This window comes from Anopheles coustani, chromosome 2 (genome assembly GCF_943734705.1).
Source record: "Anopheles coustani chromosome 2, idAnoCousDA_361_x.2, whole genome shotgun sequence".
In the NCBI taxonomy this organism is placed as follows: domain Eukaryota; kingdom Metazoa; phylum Arthropoda; class Insecta; order Diptera; family Culicidae; genus Anopheles; species Anopheles coustani.
This window is the reverse complement of record NC_071289.1, coordinates 55,064,905-55,084,735: the sequence shown is the minus strand read 5'-3', so window position 1 is coordinate 55,084,735 and position 19,831 is coordinate 55,064,905. Positions and strand designations below refer to the sequence as shown.

At 42.5% G+C, this 19,831-nt stretch overlaps 5 protein-coding genes across 6 annotated transcripts; 3 read left to right on the top strand and 2 right to left on the bottom strand.

The window, feature by feature from the left end:
- The first annotated feature begins 1,048 nt into the window (after nt 1–1,048).
- On the top strand, nt 1,049–2,708 carry LOC131264656 (peroxisomal N(1)-acetyl-spermine/spermidine oxidase-like). The gene is made up of 3 exons (XM_058266926.1): nt 1,049–1,675; nt 1,736–2,307; nt 2,406–2,708. The coding sequence occupies exons 1-3, from the start codon at nt 1,049–1,051 to the stop codon at nt 2,647–2,649; spliced, it is 1,443 nt and encodes a 480-aa protein (XP_058122909.1). The 3' UTR covers nt 2,650–2,708.
- A 473-nt stretch (nt 2,709–3,181) lies between these two features.
- LOC131264655 (spermine oxidase-like) lies at nt 3,182–5,029 on the top strand. The gene is made up of 4 exons (XM_058266925.1): nt 3,182–3,405; nt 3,482–3,706; nt 3,785–4,004; nt 4,069–5,029. Exons 1-4 carry the CDS (start codon nt 3,182–3,184, stop codon nt 4,954–4,956), a joined length of 1,557 nt encoding a protein of 518 aa, XP_058122908.1. The 3' UTR covers nt 4,957–5,029.
- Nucleotides 5,030–7,413: 2,384 nt separating this feature from the next.
- LOC131262774 (uncharacterized) lies at nt 7,414–13,580 on the bottom strand. Of its 2 annotated transcripts, XM_058264848.1 has the most exons (9): nt 13,456–13,580; nt 11,527–12,066; nt 9,742–10,019; nt 9,339–9,655; nt 9,110–9,235; nt 8,914–9,020; nt 8,633–8,683; nt 8,030–8,404; nt 7,414–7,944 (listed from the first exon to the last, which is right to left on the bottom strand). In XM_058264848.1, the coding sequence occupies exons 2-9, from the start codon at nt 11,672–11,674 to the stop codon at nt 7,829–7,831; spliced, it is 1,518 nt and encodes a 505-aa protein (XP_058120831.1). In that variant the 5' UTR covers nt 11,675–12,066; nt 13,456–13,580; the 3' UTR covers nt 7,414–7,828. The 2 variants fall into 2 exon arrangements, with proteins under 2 accessions (XP_058120831.1, XP_058120832.1); XM_058264849.1 differs by lacking the exon at nt 8,633–8,683 and having other exon boundaries at nt 7,464–7,944.
- A 401-nt stretch (nt 13,581–13,981) lies between these two features.
- On the top strand, nt 13,982–18,313 carry LOC131262769 (WASH complex subunit 5). The gene is made up of 7 exons (XM_058264839.1): nt 13,982–14,149; nt 14,220–14,514; nt 14,591–15,086; nt 15,257–16,892; nt 17,023–17,475; nt 17,547–17,924; nt 17,999–18,313. Exons 1-7 carry the CDS (start codon nt 14,025–14,027, stop codon nt 18,147–18,149), a joined length of 3,534 nt encoding a protein of 1,177 aa, XP_058120822.1. The 5' UTR covers nt 13,982–14,024; the 3' UTR covers nt 18,150–18,313.
- LOC131262779 (peroxiredoxin-6) lies at nt 17,918–19,103 on the bottom strand. The gene has a single exon (XM_058264854.1). It carries the CDS (start codon nt 19,067–19,069, stop codon nt 18,401–18,403), a length of 669 nt encoding a protein of 222 aa, XP_058120837.1. The 5' UTR covers nt 19,070–19,103; the 3' UTR covers nt 17,918–18,400.
- Between the last annotated feature and the right edge of the window lie 728 nt (nt 19,104–19,831).

Below are 19,831 nucleotides of genomic sequence, written 5' to 3'. Positions count from 1 at the left end.
GTACTTTCGTCCAAAAGAAATAAAACATGCAAATACAGCACAAACAAATCTTTTTTGTACCGTACGATGTAAATGTATTATACAAAATATTATCTAACGCTCTCTTCTGCTGAAGTCCTCCGATGCTATTCGCATACGAGATCTCCACAACTCAAACTATTAAAAACAAGTTGTGTAAATAAATTGAATTAGAAATATTTTTTTATTGAAGCTCATCGTTAACACCTTCTGAAGTAGTTTCTTTTCTTGTGATTTAAGAAAAAAAAAGATCCCTATTAAACACATGTCGTCAGAGGCCGATTAAGCGTTCTACAGCAGCTATAAGGTGAAGAACTCAAAAATACATGCAAAATCTCCATTCAACTTTGTTTTAGAAATTTATAAAATTTATATTTTGATAAAATCACACAAATTAAAATTTTTAACAAGAAATATTTTTCCTTGAGTGTCATTTTCTATAAACCAAACCAAGTAATTCATGTTTTTTCTTTTTAATTCAGTATTTTTTAGTCGATTTATTATCGAATCGTGAAATGTGTGAAGAACAAAACCGTAAGTAAGTAAGTTAAGTAAAACTACTATATTTGAAAACGAGTAAGACTTTTGCTAATCCTTTTCAATTACCCTAAAACTATTCTGATTATGTTCCTCTTCTTCAATAAAATTTTTACACTGCTCTTTTTAATTTACGTTAGTGCTTCAATCTCACATTTTTACCCAAAAACACGGTACCTTTTTTGCATCAAAACACAATTCAAAAAAGCTGGATCATTCTCCCATTTTCATATTTTTCATTCACTTTCACTCAAAAGTAAATTCATAAACTCAAAGGTAAATGTCAGAAACAAATCCAAATAACGTTTGGTGAATCAACTTTAACAATAATTAATCCTAGATAGAAGATAATATGGTACCTCGTAGTAGATAATGTAAACATATGACTCTTATCAGATAATATCATATGACAGGCTTATGTGCAAAATATCAATAAAGCTTTTCCTAGTTTTAAACAGTTACCATCTGAACGTGGACGCATATAGATACCCAAATGGAGAACGTACCAAGGGTAGTAGTTGTTGGGGCCGGTGCGGCCGGAATTGCTGCAGTGTGCAAACTTTACCAAAGCGGACTTCGAAATCTAACTCTACTGGAAGGCTCACAACGCATTGGGGGTCGCATCTGCACTAAGCCATTTGGAAGTGGAATTATAGAACTCGGAGCTCAGTGGTGCCATGGCGAGAAGGATAACGTAGTGTTTCAAATGGCCTCCGTGTATCCGGGGCTTCTGAAATCTTCCCTCGTAGCGAACGATGGAGCGATGATGCGTTCGAACGGAACGCAAGTACCCGAAGAACTTGTTGAACGGCTAATGGCGTTGGCGGAAAGTATTGTTGAATCCAAGGAGCGAAACACTTTTGCTGGTAGTTTGGGAGATTTCTTCTCTCAACAATATTGGAATAAACTTCAAACTGATTCCGCCTTTGAAGACGTGAGTAGGGATTTGGCGGAGCAGTTTCTCGTATACTACCACAACTACGAGCGAGGTTATAATGCCTATGATTCCTGGTATGAAGTCGCGGCTAATGAATCTGATAGCTACGTTGTATCTGAAGGAAATCAGGTTCTTGCATGGATGGGGGAGAAAGGATTCTCTACTATTCTTGACATCGTTTCGGTAAGCATATTTCTTACAATTATTTAATGTCAATTTGATACAAAACTAATTTTTCTATAGGGTAACTACCCAGGCATCGTCGACACAACACTTACGCCAGTTCCACTTGATACACTGATTAAGTACGGTAGATTTGTAACCAACATCCAATGGAATGCAACACCGAATACAACGGTCCTCGTCACCACCGACGATGGCTCTCATTACGAGGCTGATCATGTCATAGTGACCGTTTCGTTAGGTGTCCTCAAGGAGAACCACCAAACAATGTTTACTCCATCGCTACCGACAGTTAATCTCGATGCGATAAGAGGACTCTACTTTGGAACCGTCAACAAAATCGTCATTCTATTCGATGCGCCCATCCCGAGTGACTTCCCGAACACCTTACAGCTGCTCTGGTTCGAGTCGGATCTTCAAACTCTTCGAAAATCCGAGCATGCCTGGACCGAAGCTATTTCCACCTTTTTCCGCATTGACAACCAGCCAAATGTTGTAGCTGCTTGGATGAATGGGATCGAAGGGCGGCAGGCGGAACTGTTGCCGGATGAAACCATAATAGAAGGCGTACAGCACATTCTGAACATTTTCGCGAATAACATTCACTTTGGAAAAGTGCAGTCAATAATAAGGTAATTTTTTGAAAATTTTTATTCTAATAAACTTATTATATATTACCTCATTATATTATATTATATCTCACTTCCCATAACTCTACTTGACATCGCAGATCCAACTGGTCATCGGATCGTCACTTCCGGGGATCTTACTCGAGCAGATCGATAACTACTGAACGGCTAAAAACCGGTGCCAAATATCTTGCCACACCTTTGCTGAATGACGACGGAAAGCCAGTAGTTCAGTTTGCCGGGGAAGCCACCAGTTGGAAAAGCTATTCAACAGTTCACGGTGCGATTGAGAGTGGACAACGTGAAGCCGACCGCTTGATTCATCTGTACAATGTACATGTGTAACGGGTATACTAGATTAATGTTGAAACATGGTAGTAAAATGGAAATAACATTATGTAGAAATTCACCTGCACTGCAAGAAACATTCTTTTTACTAGCTGTTATTGATTATTTGTTACTCTGAATTGAAAGTAAAAGTAAACGGATTGACCCAGTTGATTCAAATTCTTTCTAAACAATTACAAATACATTTAACAAATGCGCCTTTTTCTAGCTTTGTTAAATATTCCTATTGTCGCATTCAAACGGACAATTTCGAGCCCTCTTGATAATCAAAATGACGTCCGTATCGAGGAAAGGAACATGCCTATTTAAAAATAAGAAGCCAATAGAACATCATATGTTCCTGGAGTTGTTGCCAAGGTAATATCCTCCGTGTAATTTTACGAATAGCCACGTTCCAACCTTCGGGTTAGTTAGTGGGAAATGGCTTGCCTAATGTGGGTCCGTGTTATCACAGGTTTGATAACTGAGCGAAATCTTATCACATCCTAACCTCAGCATATTATTCATTCCGGTTGCGAGGTAGGGTAACATGATACAGTTCAACAACAGACGTTGGACGACGTCGAACAGCGCCATGGATACCGATCCAAGTGTGTTGATTGTTGGAGCTGGTGCTGCAGGAATTGCTGCCGCTACTCGGTTGCTGGAGCGTGGCTTTCAAAGTATTACAATTCTCGAAGCTAATGATCGCATTGGTGGCCGAATTCACTCGGTACGACGCGGCACGAACGTTCTTGACTATGGTGCACAATGGTAGGTACGATTGCTTTAAGAGCATACGCACGTGCAACACTCACACGTTTTACGATTTCCTTCGATAAATCGATAGGGTGCACGGTAAGGACAATAACTTTATCTACGACATGGCCAACGAGTACGATTTGATCGAGGTGGAGGACCATATGGAAAACGAACTGTACTATACATCAAAAGGATCGATGGTGCCGAAGGAGAAGTCCGACCGGTTCATGCAGACCTTGAACGATTTAATGGAAGCAAATGAGGACGATTTAAGAAAGTTCTCTGGATCGTTGGGAGCATTCTACGACAAAGTGTAAGCTTCTTTACCGTTTCGCAAACGGGATGTCGTTTCAGCAAGGCACATTGAATCTTGTTTTTTCTATTTTTCCAGATTTCACGAAGGCTTACGTGCAGGTTGCTTCAAGGGTATAGACCGGCGGACCTGCCAGCAAATGTACGACTTTTTTGTAAAATACCATAATACCTACAATGCCACCGACACACTACACGAAGTTTCCGGAGCCGGTTTACTCGAATTTGAGGATCATCAGGATGAGTATCTGATTAACTGGAAGAACCGTGGATTTCACACCATCCTTGATCTGCTTATGGTAGGTTGAATGAACCGATGCCATGCATTCAATTACGATAAGCTCTTTCCGTCGTTCGTTAAAGAAAAACCTACCCGAGCAAAATTGTACACCCATTCCGGTGGAAAAGTACGTCAGATTCAACCATACCGTTTGTTCTATCAAATGGAACGGATCAGCAGCTACGGTCACGTGCACCAACGGAGCTACCTTTGCCGCTACCCATCTCATTGTCACCGTTTCTCTGGGGGTCCTGAAAGAGATGCACACCGTTTGGTTCGATCCGCCTCTACCCGAGCCAAAGCGAAACGCCATCGAGGGTCTGTACATCGGTACGATCGACAAAATGTTTCTCGAATTCGACGAACCGTTCTGGCCACGGGATTGGCATGGTTTCGGGTTGCTGTGGGAACCGGACGACTTGGTTGAGCTACAAGCAACCCCGAATCGCCAGTGGCTCGAGAGCGTATGTAGCTTCTTTGTACCCGATCGCACAGAGCGGCTGCTTGTCGGCTGGATCTACGGGCACCATGCGCGCACGATGGAATCACTTCCTGAGGCCGACGTTATCGATGGGTTGATGTATCTTCTGTGCAAGTTTCTGCCCCCGGATCAGTTCCGGTTGCACCGATCGACCCGACCGGCGTGGTTTTCTCGCAGTCGATGGTACAGTGATCCACACTTTCGTGGGTCCTACAGCAGTCGATCGATCAAATCGGACGCAATCGATGCAACGGCAGCCGACCTTGCATATCCACTCACGACACGAAGTTCGGGAGGCTCGAATGTTATCTTACCGATCGTGCAGTTCGCCGGTGAAGCTTCTCATCCGCAGTTCTACTCAACCGTACAAGGGGCGGTCGCAAGCGGTTGGCGTGAAGCGGATCGATTGATCGACATTTACCAGCCAAATATGCCCAATCGTCCAGCAGCTCCAACGACGAAACTCCTACCAATGAAAGGAAAACTGTGAGTAAAGTGCCATGGTTTCTCAGTATTGCAGCAAGGTACGATCTAATAAACTTGTGTTTAATTGTTTTATTGAAGACATTTTTTATTCAAGTGATCGCGATTTCCTTTTATATCCTGCGGGAGTACCGTACTCGAACCAACCGGCCCCGCTGTGAAAGTTAAAGCGGATTCCGTTGAACTTCTTTCCAAACCCGAAAAGAATTTCTTTACCTTTGATTTCTTTTTTGTTGGTTCTGCTTTAGATGGTGGCTCGTAGGGACAGGATGTTTTAATTACCATGCTAAAATGATGATCATGTGTGCTTTTGTATCTCGATTACTACTAAAGGGGCTCTCTCCCTTTCTCTCTTTCACTATAACAATATTCGACTCTGGATTATTACTTGCTTGGTTTTTTTTTCTTTTTTGTTTCGAATAAATCTTTTCTTTTACTATACATTTATTTATAAAACGTACTTAGCATGTTATATGAGAGTCTCTCTTGTGTATGTTGCATCATGCATCGTTCATGCTTGCAACTTCGCGCTTTAGGATTGCAGTGGAACACAACTTTACTTAAATGTGACTGTTTTATGGGGTCCGTCGTCGTTCTCGCTTGCACAAATAGTAGGAAGTCTAAAGGTCATAAACCATTATTCTTACCGTTCCATTGGGGCCCATTTTTGGTCATTACATCCTAAACCATGCTTAAAAAAATACGTGGGGCTTGTTGAGGCTGGTTAATTATCGTTTCTATATCGTTCACTCTGCTCTCTTTTGTTGTGTTCAATTGTTCGGCCTTCACCGTTTTGCTCTCTTATATAAGAACTAAAACAATATATTAACTTCATTATTATTATTTTTCCCTGTTCCAGAGTGATTATGCAAAGAGGAATTTGGGTTTTTCTTTTTCAATAAAAAGGGGGCAAACACTTTAATAACCTAATCACAAAAATTTTCAAGTTTTTCACCTAAAATTACGCATATATATTTATATTTACATAAACATATATATAAATATAAACATATATATAAAAGATAAAAGTAACTGACAGCAAACTGGCCCAACCCCCCCCCGCGATACTTGTCGTTGACCAGTACTCTCCCTCCTAAGGTGAACACACTGAGACAGTGGTCACAGAAGATCCAAAATAAAAACCCTTTGATTGATCTCATCGACCGAAAAGAAGCCCTTAATAGAGATATTATTAAAGGATAGAACTTAAAAAATGATCAAATAACAAGCAAAATGTTCACTGCTGACCGATTCCATCACACTGGTCATTTTGATTGCTATTTGCACGGAGCATTATTTTTTAAAAGAAAGGTCAAACATTAAATACTACGACAAACCGAAAAGTTGTGGACTCTGGATAGCAAAATGTGAATCGATATGGCCCAAAAGCTAATCCGCAAAGTGGAGTGAAATGAATCATACTCCACCCCAGTCAACGGACTGAGGGAAGTATTTTTCCGACTGCCACCAATGATTCTATTAGTCAGGCAATGAAATGAGCAAAAGAAGCTGAATCATCCAACTCAAAACAAAACACATCTTTTGCAGGAGCTTCTTTTCCAGATTGCATTAACGTTGGTTTCCACTGTGAAGCTAACATTCGACTTGATCCTATTCCCTTCCGGTGTTGTACATAAATCTCCCAAACGACCAATTCAGCGTTCCGCTGGTTATATGGACACACAATCTCACAGCTTAAAGCGGCTGTCCGAGCGGATGGCCGAAGGTACTATATAGACTTGCAGATGACTAATGTCTAACGCGGAAAAGACGCACCAAATAGTTATTATGAAATAAAACAAATTTGCAGTGTACGATTGTTTTTACACTGAACTTTTCCTATATGGAAAGGGAGCGAGAACGAGGGGGATTGTAGAGAACTATAAATGTTTTTGCCACTGCCTATTATTAATTGCTGATGACCTGTTTTCTTCCATAAACAAACAAACTATCATACCACCGTACGTAATCAAATAATGAGCGAAGCCCATTATCCCCTAGTGATCGACTTTATATTACTTTCCTTCATGGTTGCTAGGTTACCTACGTTTATGTGGTAAGTTCGAATGAATCCCCCATTCCATCGCAAACGTACGTTTGATATAAACTTGAAACGACTGTAAGTCATGCTCCAAAACAAATGTGTACGTCTTTCGATATAGATTAACCGAAAAACTGCGTCTTATACGCACAAACACTCCAATCCATTCACACCAGAAAGAAGACTGCATTTCAAAGTAATTCCCCATCAATGCCTACTCAAAACGAACTTCTTTTTGCAATTATTAATCCTGCTTTGAACCACCACATAAATTGTAGTGAGTGTTTTCTCCTACCAGATATATTGTTACTTGCTGGAAGGCAAGCAACCAAACATAATCATGAGGATAACACAGTTGGTGGAAAAACGAGCAAGATGCTATCTAAAACGGAGTTCACTTAAGCACACACTCACGCAAGGATCTGCGCATGTTATCATTGCTGAAAAAATATTAGTATATTTAATGCATGGAATCTGATCTGCGATTTGCTTCTAGTGCAGTTTGTTATTTTTAATTTCTTCGCTATGTACATCCCAAGTGCCTGTTAAGAGCATGAAATACAAAAAATGTTGTAGATCCTCGAATGCAATGCCCACCTTTTCGGGCAGCCGGGTACGAAACGATCTCGGTTTTCCACCAAGACTATACTATCAACGAAACGAATAAAAATCGCGTCTCGTCCGATCTTTGCTGCTTCTACTAATCGTCCTCTGGTAGTTGTTTTGTCCAACTTAGTTTGTGGTATCCGTTTGTAAATGAAGGTGCGTGGCTTTTTACAGCGTCGACCACCCAAGAACTCGCACTGTTATGCCATCTTTCCCTTCATGTGTTGTCTCTCTAGTTTCCAAGCACGTGCACATCGTCCTGCTCCTTCTCTCGCTGGCGTACGGCAACCGCCGTTTCTACCAGCAGATAGAGACACTTGAACTGATCCTTATCGTCCCGGATAACACCTGTAAAAAAAGGTAAGCACCAATCCATCAATGATCATGCGCAGCATACAAGTGTTACATAGATCAATTGCCAATTGCTACGTACCTTTAACTTTAACGGCCGTCGTCGTGTGCGGGTTCGTGTTCTGGGAGTTGTTGTTATTGCTGTTCGTGTTGTTGTTGTTCATGGTGGCCACGACTTGTGTGCCGGCAGCACCGAGGGTGGCCGATATCGTCTTGGCGTTCGATTCGCTTAGCGGCGTCGCAGTGACAGTGGTCGCCTTCCCAGAACTCGTCACAACCGTCAACTTTTTCGGGACGGCCTTCAGCGGAACTGCCGTCAGATGGTTGCCGCCAACCTTGACAGTTCCAAGACTGGTCGATGTGGTTTTTACACCGGTACTGAGAACAGTACCCGTAGTTCCTGCCTGGGTGGCGGATTTGGCATTAACCACCTGCAATCGTTGCAATCCAACCGGAACTGGAGAAACAAACAATCGAAAGGCAATTAGTATTGATGGACACAGACAATATTAATTAATCAGAGAGTAAAATCAAGTCTGAGAAAATAGAAATAAATATTCGATTTGAAGTCCCGTAACGACAGTTGTGTGTTGGTTTGAAATTGTTTCAATTTCAAACAAAGACAATCACGCAATACAAAAGATAAGACGGCAAACATATGTAATTGAAAAGCATGCACATATACCTGGTGTGGTCGTAATAATTTTAGCTGTAGAAGTTGTTACAGTTGGTCGAGCTGCCGGGTTTAGAATTATTGCATGTTGCCATCGATATTTTAACGAGTGGTTTATTGATTGTGATAATACAGACCACACATGAATGATATTGGAAGAGAGAAAGAGAGAAAATTGTTGTGAGGCAAATGGCCGATTGTTGCTATACTTTTCTCATCAAAATTGCCATTTTTGCATGCGTACAACGGACGGGAAAAGTGTTCCAACGCCTCCTTGAACATGTTGAACTCACCTGAAGCATTAGTTGTCTGTATTTGGGATAGTTGTACAATGTTAGGATGCGACGTAAAAAACTCAGTCAAAGGACCATCTGACGCGATAACTTCCTCTTCGGTAATCCTGAAGAAACGAAGAAAACGTAACGAGATGAATTAGAATCACGTGAAGGAGCATCTTGCAGCAAACATATATAAACGGGATGAACTTACTCTTCCGGAATCTCGTCATCCTTTTCGTTAGCGTAGCGAATGATTCCTTCCCATTCACCTTGCTCCGTTTGCGGCATTTCTTCCTCACTTTGTGTGTATTCGTACTCGATGTTGCTATCATCAGACCTTTGAAAGATAGTACGAAAGAACATTAAATAACAATTTGCGCCCAACCATTATAACATATTTCTACGAATGTTGCATTATACAAAACCAACGTAACGCATACCGATAGATAATGTGATCCTCAAAGTCCACGTCTTCCTCAACCTTAACCAAACCGGACGGCGTTTGTACGTACTGCTGGCCATGGCTGGTTATTATCTGTGGTACCCCGTCTTCGATCACTTCCTCCTCTTCAATTATTTCTTCGGTGGCGCCCACAATCACTTCTGATGCCGGGCTCATCGTCAGCGGATCGGGACCCATGGCTCCGGCTAGCTTCTTACCACGCCGGGAGATGGTGTAGTGTAGCGGGTCATGTCCATCCCGCCTAATCATTTCCGGCAGAATCCGTCTCCGTGCGTTGATGAACCAATTGCACACCTATTTATAAACGGACAGAAACATAAAAGAAACACGATTTGTTAAATCTTGACTCCCTCAAGATAGTAAGGTGACAGTATGCGCACCTGTAACACCGTCAGACTAGCCTCTTGCGACAGTGTAACTTTCTCGGCGTCGGTTGGGTACGCGTTGAAGCGATGTTCGTACAGCCATCGCTTCAAAATTTTTACCGATTGCTTCGGAAGATTTCCGCGGCGCTTCCGGCTCGAACTTTGGTTGCTTGAGTTCAACGTATCGCTGATTTCCTGCTCGTTACTATAAGTCCAATCGCCCATCTTCTGGTCAGCATCAGAGCATTCCGTGTCGTCGGCACTCGATTCATGCTTGAAATGATGCTCTTGGGCTGAAAATTTAAAAACACTCTTGTTATAAAATACTGCTTAAATATTGGCGCCAATATATGCTTGCAAGACACAACGACCATTCGTACACTCCTTGTCCTACACTTTTCCAATTCGTCGCTGTTCCATATTTCTTAGAAAAAATACAAAAATTCATATTTAAAAGCAGATTGTACAAATCAAGTTTAAAACGTCGTCATGCAAAACATAAATAAACGTAATTACAAACATTCATTCTCAATGTCAACATGTCAAACACTTCGACATTTCCAGCTGTTCTGCTGATCGGCTTCTGTTGAAAGGAAGAAAAATATTCGCGCTTTCTCTACCCCACGCTTCTTCTTCTGCGACAGCTCTGTCAAAGCAATCGGACTCCACGACGGCACTTTTTGTCGAACAAACTTTGTTGTCTTTATATTCGCGTGGACGTAGTATTAGTGAGATACGTTGTATCTAGCGCAGGTTCTGCAGGCGAAACATTTTTGACGTTACCTTTGCAAACAATTTTTTCTGACAGAACCAGCGTCACTACTACAACCTTTACACATGTATGCGTATGAACATCACACACACCAACATTTTTACAAAAAAAATTAAATCGTTGACGCAAAGCTTGTGATGACACTAAATTAGTATAAAATTTCCAAAGTTCAGAAAACAATTGCCTTTAGTTCTGAATAAAACCAGAGGAATACGATGACGAAGAAACATTCTTGCTTTTTATATGGTTCAATCTCCGGCTATGTTGAACCAAAATGTTCACGAGCACATATTTCTATAGATAAATGACATGATATAAATAAACATGGCATAGCGCGCAACACATACACACGGTCTAATATACATATTCCTTTGCTATCAGTTTTCAAAAGTACGTCCAAATCATAATTTGCATCCTCACAAATTATTACTTCCAGGCGATAGATGATTTACTGTATTATTGTAACAAAGGAGATGTTCCAATGGTACTCGACAAAAGGTCTTAAGCGTGAATACATTTTTCACGCCATCTTCAACCACCAACAAGCCGCCATGTTGGATGTCACCGTGACACAAGTTCACCGCAACTCGGCAAGTGGGATAAATAGCACACCGATAAATAAACGTACAGACGTTTTTAGCATTAGATTGGCATCAATTCTAGTTTTATATTGATGAAGATATGATATCGTACATTTACATTTCCCGGTTATTGTTACCTTCTATTGGATGACTCAAGGAAAAAAAATGTTTGACATTTGGACTTCTATCAAAAAAGGACAAGTTCTATTTACAAATTTTTTGACATCGGAAATTATGCAATTGATTTTGATAGATCTCTTGTTTACGAACAGACGAGAATTTACGGAACAGTTCCCTACTATTTATTTTCTCGCTGTCATGTAGAAAAAGCGGGCCCTAAACCAGACAACTCGCATTATTTGGTGACGCGGCGTACATCTACTTGTCCTGGCAAAAAGTGCGCTATCGTGCTAACTGAAACAAATTTTAACCATCAAATATACGTACCTTCATTCTCCTGCATGAGCAGCTTCGCTTGAAAATTCGCCTCCCGTGCCAGATCACGAACGTCTCGTTTTGTGCTTACGCTGGAGGTCGTTAGGACAGTAGTCGATTCCATGGGTACCGTCGTAATTTCGAATTCTTCATGGTGCATTTCATCGGGAGAGAGGATAACCTCGGTCTCCACGATTTCCTCTATTTCCTCAATCTTGGCGGATTGTTTTTAACTGGTGTCAACAAGAAATGTTCAGGCAGGTGCCTTTCACTGCAGCCAGAGTGTGGCAGTGCGACCACTGACGCTGCAATTGATGTAGGCTTTTCACGAAAAAGGGCACTCTTTCACAGTTCGTGCTTCGGCATAGAAATTTATCGCTTTATGCGGTCTCCAGTTTTCTTGTATCCTTTCAGTGAAGTGTTTTTGTCGGGCGTGTTGATGCCTCTTTATTTTATCCGTTGTTTCGCAGAGGACGATAGCTTCGACGAGTATTTTCTTCGCAAACTTGGGGCAAACGCTGTGCACACACGCGTGCACATGCAGATAGATAACTGCGAGAGAAAAAGATCCAACTCTTTCTGTTAGTTCGAGAACGTATGCCAAGTCTTTTGCACGATTTCACTGCACTCCGTTTGCTACGGCTATCAGCCGTATCGCACACTGTTCATTTTACTATCGCGAATAATTCCAAACTAAAACTAGGCAGATTCCTATTTCTCGATGTTTTTCTAGCGACTGCTGGGGCTGTTGTTCAGCTGTCAAATGCGACTGTAGCCGATAGAGGGAAAAATACGAGAACGATCAACAAAGCCAGCCTATGCAACCAGAGCTGTCAGCATTGACAACGCGTCGTACGTGCACACAAACGCGGCAAAATTCGACATGATGCTTGGAAGTTCGATCGATGCTCAAGAAAAACAAAATGGCGACTGCTTATGCTTCAGCACAACCCACATACAGCTAAAGAAACATGTAGATGTAGTTGTGCTATATGCCAGCTGACAGCTCGATGTCATCTGAACTAGATGGATTAAAATGCCCGCAGTTGTATAATTTTATACGCAGTTGTTTGTTTTATTCTAATATCGAAATTAGTTTAATCCGATTCAGCAAAACGAATGTGTTAAACGATGCTAATTCAATAAAACAAACAGTTCAATTTTTCGCTAAAATGATGTAGGTTTCACGCACACTATGATACATGACAGCCGCTGTCAATTAAAGAAACATTTAAGCGATCTAGTTTTGTAAAATTGTTTACACATTTTTCAACCAACGCACAGGCTCTACAAAAACTTCCAAGTGGGGCAACCTGTGCATTTTGCAACCTGCTGAACTAAAGCACTCTCAAAAGACCACGAAGCATTTCATTGAGAACGCTGATGAAATTCCACGCTGTACGGAGCCCCATGCATGTGATTCAAAATGGCTTCCCAGTGACTAGCTCATACCAGCAATTGAAATACTTTATCCAAACATGGAAGAGACAAACAATTTAATGAAAACTGTTTTTTCATATCAAAATATTTTACAACAAACCGCTGGCTATGTCAGTTAGAAGAATTTGGCACAATTAGTGGCGCGTAGGATGAAATGTCACTCAAACTCATCAAATACTTCTTGTCCACCTTCTTTTGGGTGTGGGGAAGCTTTTACGCGTCAAGCTTCACCTGACGGCTAGAGCGCTAAAATGTCCATAAACCAAGTCGCGTTTGTTTACACCTTTTTCGCGATCAAATTTTACAAGAACATGCACAAATGCACTCAAAGTTTGATTATTCTAATTATTGCAACCATCAATTATTGCAGCCACTGTTCTCTTCAGCTAATCGGCTAGGAAGCATCACTGCAAAACGCAAACGCAAGTGCGCTTCCAAACTTGAGGTTCAAAAACAACCACACTAAATACTTTCCTATGGTCACAACAAGTAGTTACTTACCTTCACACTTCTTAGGATAGGTTTTCACTATTTTTAATAAATCACTTGATTGGAATTTCACTTCCAACTTTATAATGTTTCAAGACGCTACTGAACAATCTTCTTGACTGCCGTCTTGACAAATGTCAAATGCGGTGCGTACGCTGCTGTTTGTTTGTGAATAAGATTTTACAGCGGCACGGAAAGCCGCATACACGCATACACCTAAATTAGATTTGACAGTATGACATATCACAATTTTTTTTCTAATGTGTGGAATGGGAAAAATGTTCCGGTCCCTTTGTTTTCACAATGATATTTCATTAAATTTTCAAGAATCATAACGCGATGGGCTCAAACCAGCGCTCAGGTTAATTAGCAGTTTTTTATCCCGCCAGAAAATCGTCCCCACTGAAATGCTACACGGTCGGAAAGCCAATCACTACTACATATAACACCTGATTGTGTTACTTCCCTCCTTATCTTTCTTCGCCTTTTCTTACGAATAACATTATCAAAACAATTCTGTTCAAGTTCGGTCGACCGCAGTTCATGAATCACTGCAAGTGCAGCAGTTATCAACAGTGATCATGACGACTGAATTCCTTGCTGAAAACAATGTCTGCGGACAGACAATTTTGCAAATTGTTGCTGAAGGAAATACGATCATTTGTGAGCTGCTACGCTTAAAAGACTACGTTCCGGAATTGTTTTAGTAGGCCTCTGATTTCCCCGGCCCACTCCCTACATTCTAAACGTATTGATTATGTTTTTATTTCATGCAGCTTGAAAACGAAGGACGAGCAACAAAAATATGCTGAAATTATTAAAGACTTCAGCTACTTCCAAATCGCTGATGCACAGGAGGCGAAGATCGAGGCAGACGAAAAGCTTCGCACGATCGACGAAGAATTGCGAGAAACCTGTATTGTAACACTGAACCGATTCTACATTGTATTTGAAAGCATTCATAAATACGTGAAGGACTTGAACACGTTCATCGAAGAATTAAATGCCGGTTTGTTCATCCAACAGTCGATGGAAAAGGTGTTTCAGGATGAAGAGGGAAAACAGCTTATGGTAAGTAACTGTCTAGGAAAACGATCATATTTATGGGCGGTTTTTTCCCATTCAACATTCCCTCCCTCAATTTCAGTGTGAAGCACTATACCTGTACGGTATGATGTTGCTGGTGGCTGATCTGCATATACCCGGCGTCGTTAGGGAACGTATTCTAGTTTCTTACAATCGGTACAGTGCCCTAAAAACGCACAGCGACAGCAGCATCGATGAAGTGTGCAAACTACTCCGCTCTACGGGTTTTAATGATACAGTTGGTGGGGGTAGCGGGCGTAAATCCGCCAGTTACCCCGAGGACTATTTCGCTCGTGTACCGATCAATCAACTTTACATAGAAATGGTGATCGGAAGATTGCGCTCCGATGATGTGTACAATCAGATCACCGTCTACCCGTTACCAGAGCAACGGTCAACTGCACTTGCCAATCAAGCTGGTATGTTGTACGTGTGTCTATTTTTTTCTCCGAAGACACTACACACTCAGCCAGCACGGATGCGTGAAATTGTTGATAAATTTTTCTCCGATAACTGGATCGTGTCTCTGTACATGGGAATAACGGTGAATTTGATAAGTAAGTTGTATTATTTGTTAAAAGGAACGGTATCATTTTTGAATATATGTGTAGCTGCTTTCATTATAGAAGCACCAACAACTTTGGATAATACGATTTTAGTTGTAAATTATGCACTATATCGCTGCGCGTTTTCGAATTATTAAATTTAAACGGACGCTCCTTTTCAGACGCATGGGAACCATTCAAGGCAGCAAAGACGGCACTCACGAACACGCTGGACAATGCCAATTTGAAGGAAATAAGCCACCGACAGAAGCAATCGATGGATCTTTTGCTAACCCGTAGCAGAAGTATCCTGCGTGAAGGGAATTTAACCGAGCAAAAACTCCTCGATCACATGCCTAAAGTGATGGCACTCGTGCGCGAATGCAACATTACCGTGCGCTGGGTAATGCTGCACACTAGCAGTACATGTACGTTCGATGTTGGGTCCTCTGCTTCCACCAAACGTTGCCGTCAAGTGCGAGAATTGATCGAGCAGGAAATCGATTTTAAAGGCGTGCTGTTTTTCGAGCTACTCCTGAACACCAGTCAGCTGGAGTTAAAAATTCGCGAAATGCTCAAGCGACTGCTGGAGGAAAAGGACGACCGGTGGGCAGCGTTCCGACGTGAAGCGACCGATCGAATGCAGGACCTGGCCGACGCATTCTCGGGCGTGCGGCCGTTTGTGAAGACACGTAAAAACGACAGCCTGAGCAAATGTTTCGCCAACATTCGCAAGGAGATCGATGGGTTGAGCAAGGAGGAAAAGCACATTAACCAAACGGGCCGTACGATCATTCAGCTGCTTCAGGCGCTGGAGGAGGTGCAGGATTTTCACGGTCTCAGCAAAAACATGCAAGTGAAACAACACATTCTCGAGACACGCCAGTTTTTGCACGAAATGTTTCACACAATCAGCATCAAAGAGAACGATCTCATTAACCTGCAGCTGATCGGGGACTTTAGCTACGCGTGGCGGTTGATCGAGTGCTACACACCGATGATGCAGGAAAATATACGCCGTCAACCGAGGTTAGTAATTAAACTTCGGTCCACATTCCTAAAGCTGGCGTCAGCACTAGAGATACCGTTACTGCGCCTTAATCAGGCCGAATCAGAACACCTGATCGATGTGTCCAAGTACTACAGCAATGAGCTGGCAAACTTTGTACGCAAGGTGGTACAAATTATCCCGGAAACGATGTTCACCATCCTCGCGGAGATCGTCGACCTGCAGACCAATGTACTCCGTGAGCTGCCGGCTCGATTGGAGAAGGAAAAGATGAAAGAGTACGCCCAATTCGAAGAGCGCTTTCAGGTGGCCAAACTCACCTACACCCTGTCCACCTTCACCGAGGGCATTCTAGCCATGCAGACCACTCTCGTCGGTGTAGTGGAGCTAGACTCGAAGCGACTCCTCGAAGATGGCATCCGGCGCAAGCTGGTGCAGAACGTCTCGGAAGCATTTCACCAGCAGGTGGTGTTCAATGCCAAGGCGAAAGAACCAGAACTCTATCCGCGCCTGGAGGCTCTGCATAAGATCATCCGGGGGTATCGCCGATCGTTCGAGTACGTACAGGACTACCTTAACATCCACTGCATGCGCATTTGGAACGAGGAGATGCACCGCATTGTGCAATTCAACGTAGAAAAGGAATGTCAACCGTTTTTAAAGAACAAACCGTTACAAGGCGGTCTGGGAAATAATAACGAAGCTGGTGAAGGTTTGGTCCCAATACCGATCTACGCTCCACTTGATATGACTTCGATCAATTTTATGGGTAGGCTGGCCCGAGAGATTTTGCGAATTACAGACCCAAAGTAAGTTTTATTTATATTTCACCTTTTCTTACATTTGTTATGATTTAGTAATCTGTAATCGGGATAACGTGGTCATGATTGTTTTATTAACTTTTCGTTATTTCTTATCAAATCTATTTCTTTTGCATAGGATAACAGTGTACGTTGACATTTGTTCTAGCTGGTACGATTTCAAAACACACAAGCTTCTTATGACGAACAAGTTTGCCAGTAAAATTAACGACACTATCGGTCCAGCCGGTCTGATGGGTCTCGATCGTCTGTACAGTGCAATGATCAAGTTCGAGCTCGAAACGTTCCTATCGACGGTACAGAAAAAGGTCCACAATGAGGGCAACTGGGGCGACGTACTGGGAGGCATTAAAGCCGACCTAGAAAAGGGTGATATTGTGGAAAATCCTACCAAAAGCTACAATACCTTCGTCTCTTCCGTGGCGCGATTCATGAGCTCCACCGGTATCGCCGATTGGTTGCTGAAAATTGGACAAAAGCAAATAATACGTAGCCATATAGCGTTAGAGTTGAACAGCAGTTGTAAGATCAAGGCGACCAAGCTGGAAGCTTCCCTGAGAACGTTGAACATGTAAGATAACAGCACGCTAAAGATGTAACTTGTGCCATATAATTCGATTTTAATTCTTCCGAATCTTTTAGAGCCATTCTTTTGGACTTCAAGCGCCACAGGCTAGATGAGAGTCACCCAATTCCCTCGGCCCAGACCGTTTCCGAACTAAATTCGTACCTACTTTACGCGGGATTGTACGATCCCTATCAGAAGGTCTATCTGAAACAGGATTCGCCACGCTTTCTACCACTGGTGGTGTTTTTGTACGTGATTGCGTTGTTGAGCAAGTTCCAATACATGGAGAACGTCGACAGCTTGGTGGCGAAAAAGAAGAATGAATCCGTCGACGGGCACCCGCTCACGGTTGCCCTTTTAACCCTATTCCGACAATTTGATGGCACCGAAATGGATGTCTTTCTTCAGTATATCTGCCAATACGTGCTGTCCTTTGTTCACGCTAATCTAGAGTGAGTGTATTACCATCTTGATTTCAAGCTGTGTCAAAATTGTAATGTTTGCTTCAACATTTGTTTAATTACAGAGCAAAACAACCTGTTGGAATGGAAGCCCTGTTTGGTTTACGTTTTCTTGAAATCTTTACCCGGGTCGCAGAAATTCCAAGAAGTTATCTCGAGCAATACCTTTCCAAAGTCATACTGGACCAGTACGTGTTTTTATCGGATGTTAAATGACGAATGTTTTTCTTTAGATCATTCCAGTGAATGTAGGCGTTATGTTGTGTTTTATAAATGTTATCGAATGTATTTTTGTGATTCGATGTTCCCAACAGAAGTTGCTGGGACAAACCTATATAAAATTAGTAATTAAGTTTCAATGCCATTTAGAAACCTATCACACTTAATTTGTAGTGTAATTAATAATTTCGTACTTGACGGGATGAAGGATAGGGTGCCCAAAGGAAATGTATCAAATGACTCGCTTCTCAGGAACCTGGAGTTTTACGCAAGTACCCCAAACCCGAGGGCAGAGATACGTTTGTGACACCGTCCGGAAATAGGGTCCCAAGCATCTCGTCTGGAATCGTAGGCAACACCATGCAGGCATCCCCTTGGGTCCAATCTGCTGGTGTAGCCACTTTCCGGCGATCAGTAAGCTGCATCGAGTCGATGGTGCGCAAAATTTCTGCAAAGTTTCTCCCCGTCGTGGCCGGGTAGAGAATCGAAAGACGCAGCTTTTTCTTGGAATCTATCACGAACACCGCCCGGCAAGTTAACGGTAACCCGCTCGAACCGATCTCGTCATTGTCGAGCATGTTAAGCTTAACTGCGAGCTCCCGCTTCGAGTCATCGATGATAGGGAATGGGAATGGTTCGCCGGATGGTAGCTGACCATACGCTTTGATATCCTCTATCCATCCTCGGTGGGACTGGACCGTGTCACATGATAAGGCGATCGGTTTCACATTACGCTTATCAAACTCTGGCACGAGCTTGGCTACGGCCGCCAATTCGGTCGTGCAGACGGGTGTATAGTCTGCCGGATGCGAAAAGAGGATTGCCCAGCTGTCGCCGATCCACTGATGGAAGTCGATCTGCCCAGCCGTGCTGTCGACAGTAAAATTCGGGAACGGATCGCCAAGATTGAGCGACATGGTTATTGAAAGTAAACAATCGAACTATTTACGACGTGCCGGCGACACGATATTGTCAGCTATAACATACGAACCAAGATCAATGGAAAAGAGGTCCGTGGGAAAATGTTTGACAGTTGCTTGAAATTTTGTTTAGCTCTCACGAGCTGCCAAGAAAGTGTGGTAAAACTACAAATTGGGTACCCAGCGTGCAACATCGTCGTGCTATCTCGTTTTGTTGTTAACAATTGTTAGTTAGACAAAACGAGAAAGCTTGATGATTTTGCACGCTGGGTATGTCACTTTCGGCACGCGCTAGACGACACGCCTGTCTGGACGCAGAGTTGCTTCGAGCAAGCAACACGTCGGCACGCCCCGTCTATTAGCGGCCTAATATGTGCTGGAGGAAGGCTGCGCATAAGGCAGACAAACACACTTAATTTCGTTTTGTGATCTGAAGAACGGAAGGAATTATCCCTCCCGTGGACGGCGGGTGGACATATGGCTATTATAGCCGGTCCTAAAGAACGAGCCCCTTTATAGGAGTTCGGACAGTTCTGATTACGAGTAAGGGAACAAATTGTTCGACTTAGCGTAGGAGGATATACCCCGACTCGCATAATAGAAGAAGAAAAAAAAAGAAGAAGAAGATCTAAAATTTCCAATTACCTATTCCGCGAACATTTTTGCGAAGATCTTCCACAAGCATGCAAATTGAAGCAGTGGAGCAGAAAATAGCTTTGACCGGACGCTGTCGTTGAATTGATCTTGATATGAACTGAG

What these genes read in the sequence shown, in the direction of transcription:
- LOC131262769 (XM_058264839.1), top strand. Translation starts at nt 14,025, where the DNA reads ATGACGACTGAATTCCTTGCTGAAAACAATGTCTGCGGACAGACAATT. An exon ending in TACGTTCCGGAATTGTTTTA is followed by an intron (nt 14,150 to 14,219) that starts GTAGGCCTCTGA and finishes TATTTCATGCAG; the next exon opens with CTTGAAAACGAAGGACGAGC. An exon ending in TTGCGAATTACAGACCCAAA is followed by an intron (nt 16,893 to 17,022) that starts GTAAGTTTTATT and finishes TCTTTTGCATAG; the next exon opens with GATAACAGTGTACGTTGACA.
- LOC131264656 (XM_058266926.1), top strand. Translation starts at nt 1,049, where the DNA reads ATGGAGAACGTACCAAGGGTAGTAGTTGTTGGGGCCGGTGCGGCCGGA. An exon ending in CTATTCTTGACATCGTTTCG is followed by an intron (nt 1,676 to 1,735) that starts GTAAGCATATTT and finishes ATTTTTCTATAG; the next exon opens with GGTAACTACCCAGGCATCGT. An exon ending in AAAGTGCAGTCAATAATAAG is followed by an intron (nt 2,308 to 2,405) that starts GTAATTTTTTGA and finishes TTGACATCGCAG; the next exon opens with ATCCAACTGGTCATCGGATC.
- LOC131262774 (XM_058264848.1), bottom strand. Translation starts at nt 11,674, where the DNA reads ATGCACCATGAAGAATTCGAAATTACGACGGTACCCATGGAATCGACT. An exon ending in GATGACGAGATTCCGGAAGA is followed by an intron (nt 9,021 to 9,109) that starts GTAAGTTCATCC and finishes TCGTTTCTTCAG; the next exon opens with GATTACCGAAGAGGAAGTTA. An exon ending in GACGGCCGTTAAAGTTAAAG is followed by an intron (nt 7,945 to 8,029) that starts GTACGTAGCAAT and finishes CTTTTTTTACAG; the next exon opens with GTGTTATCCGGGACGATAAG.
- LOC131264655 (XM_058266925.1), top strand. Translation starts at nt 3,182, where the DNA reads ATGATACAGTTCAACAACAGACGTTGGACGACGTCGAACAGCGCCATG. An exon ending in CTTGACTATGGTGCACAATG is followed by an intron (nt 3,406 to 3,481) that starts GTAGGTACGATT and finishes ATAAATCGATAG; the next exon opens with GGTGCACGGTAAGGACAATA. An exon ending in CCATCCTTGATCTGCTTATG is followed by an intron (nt 4,005 to 4,068) that starts GTAGGTTGAATG and finishes CGTTCGTTAAAG; the next exon opens with AAAAACCTACCCGAGCAAAA.
- LOC131262779 (XM_058264854.1), bottom strand. Translation starts at nt 19,069, where the DNA reads ATGTCGCTCAATCTTGGCGATCCGTTCCCGAATTTTACTGTCGACAGC.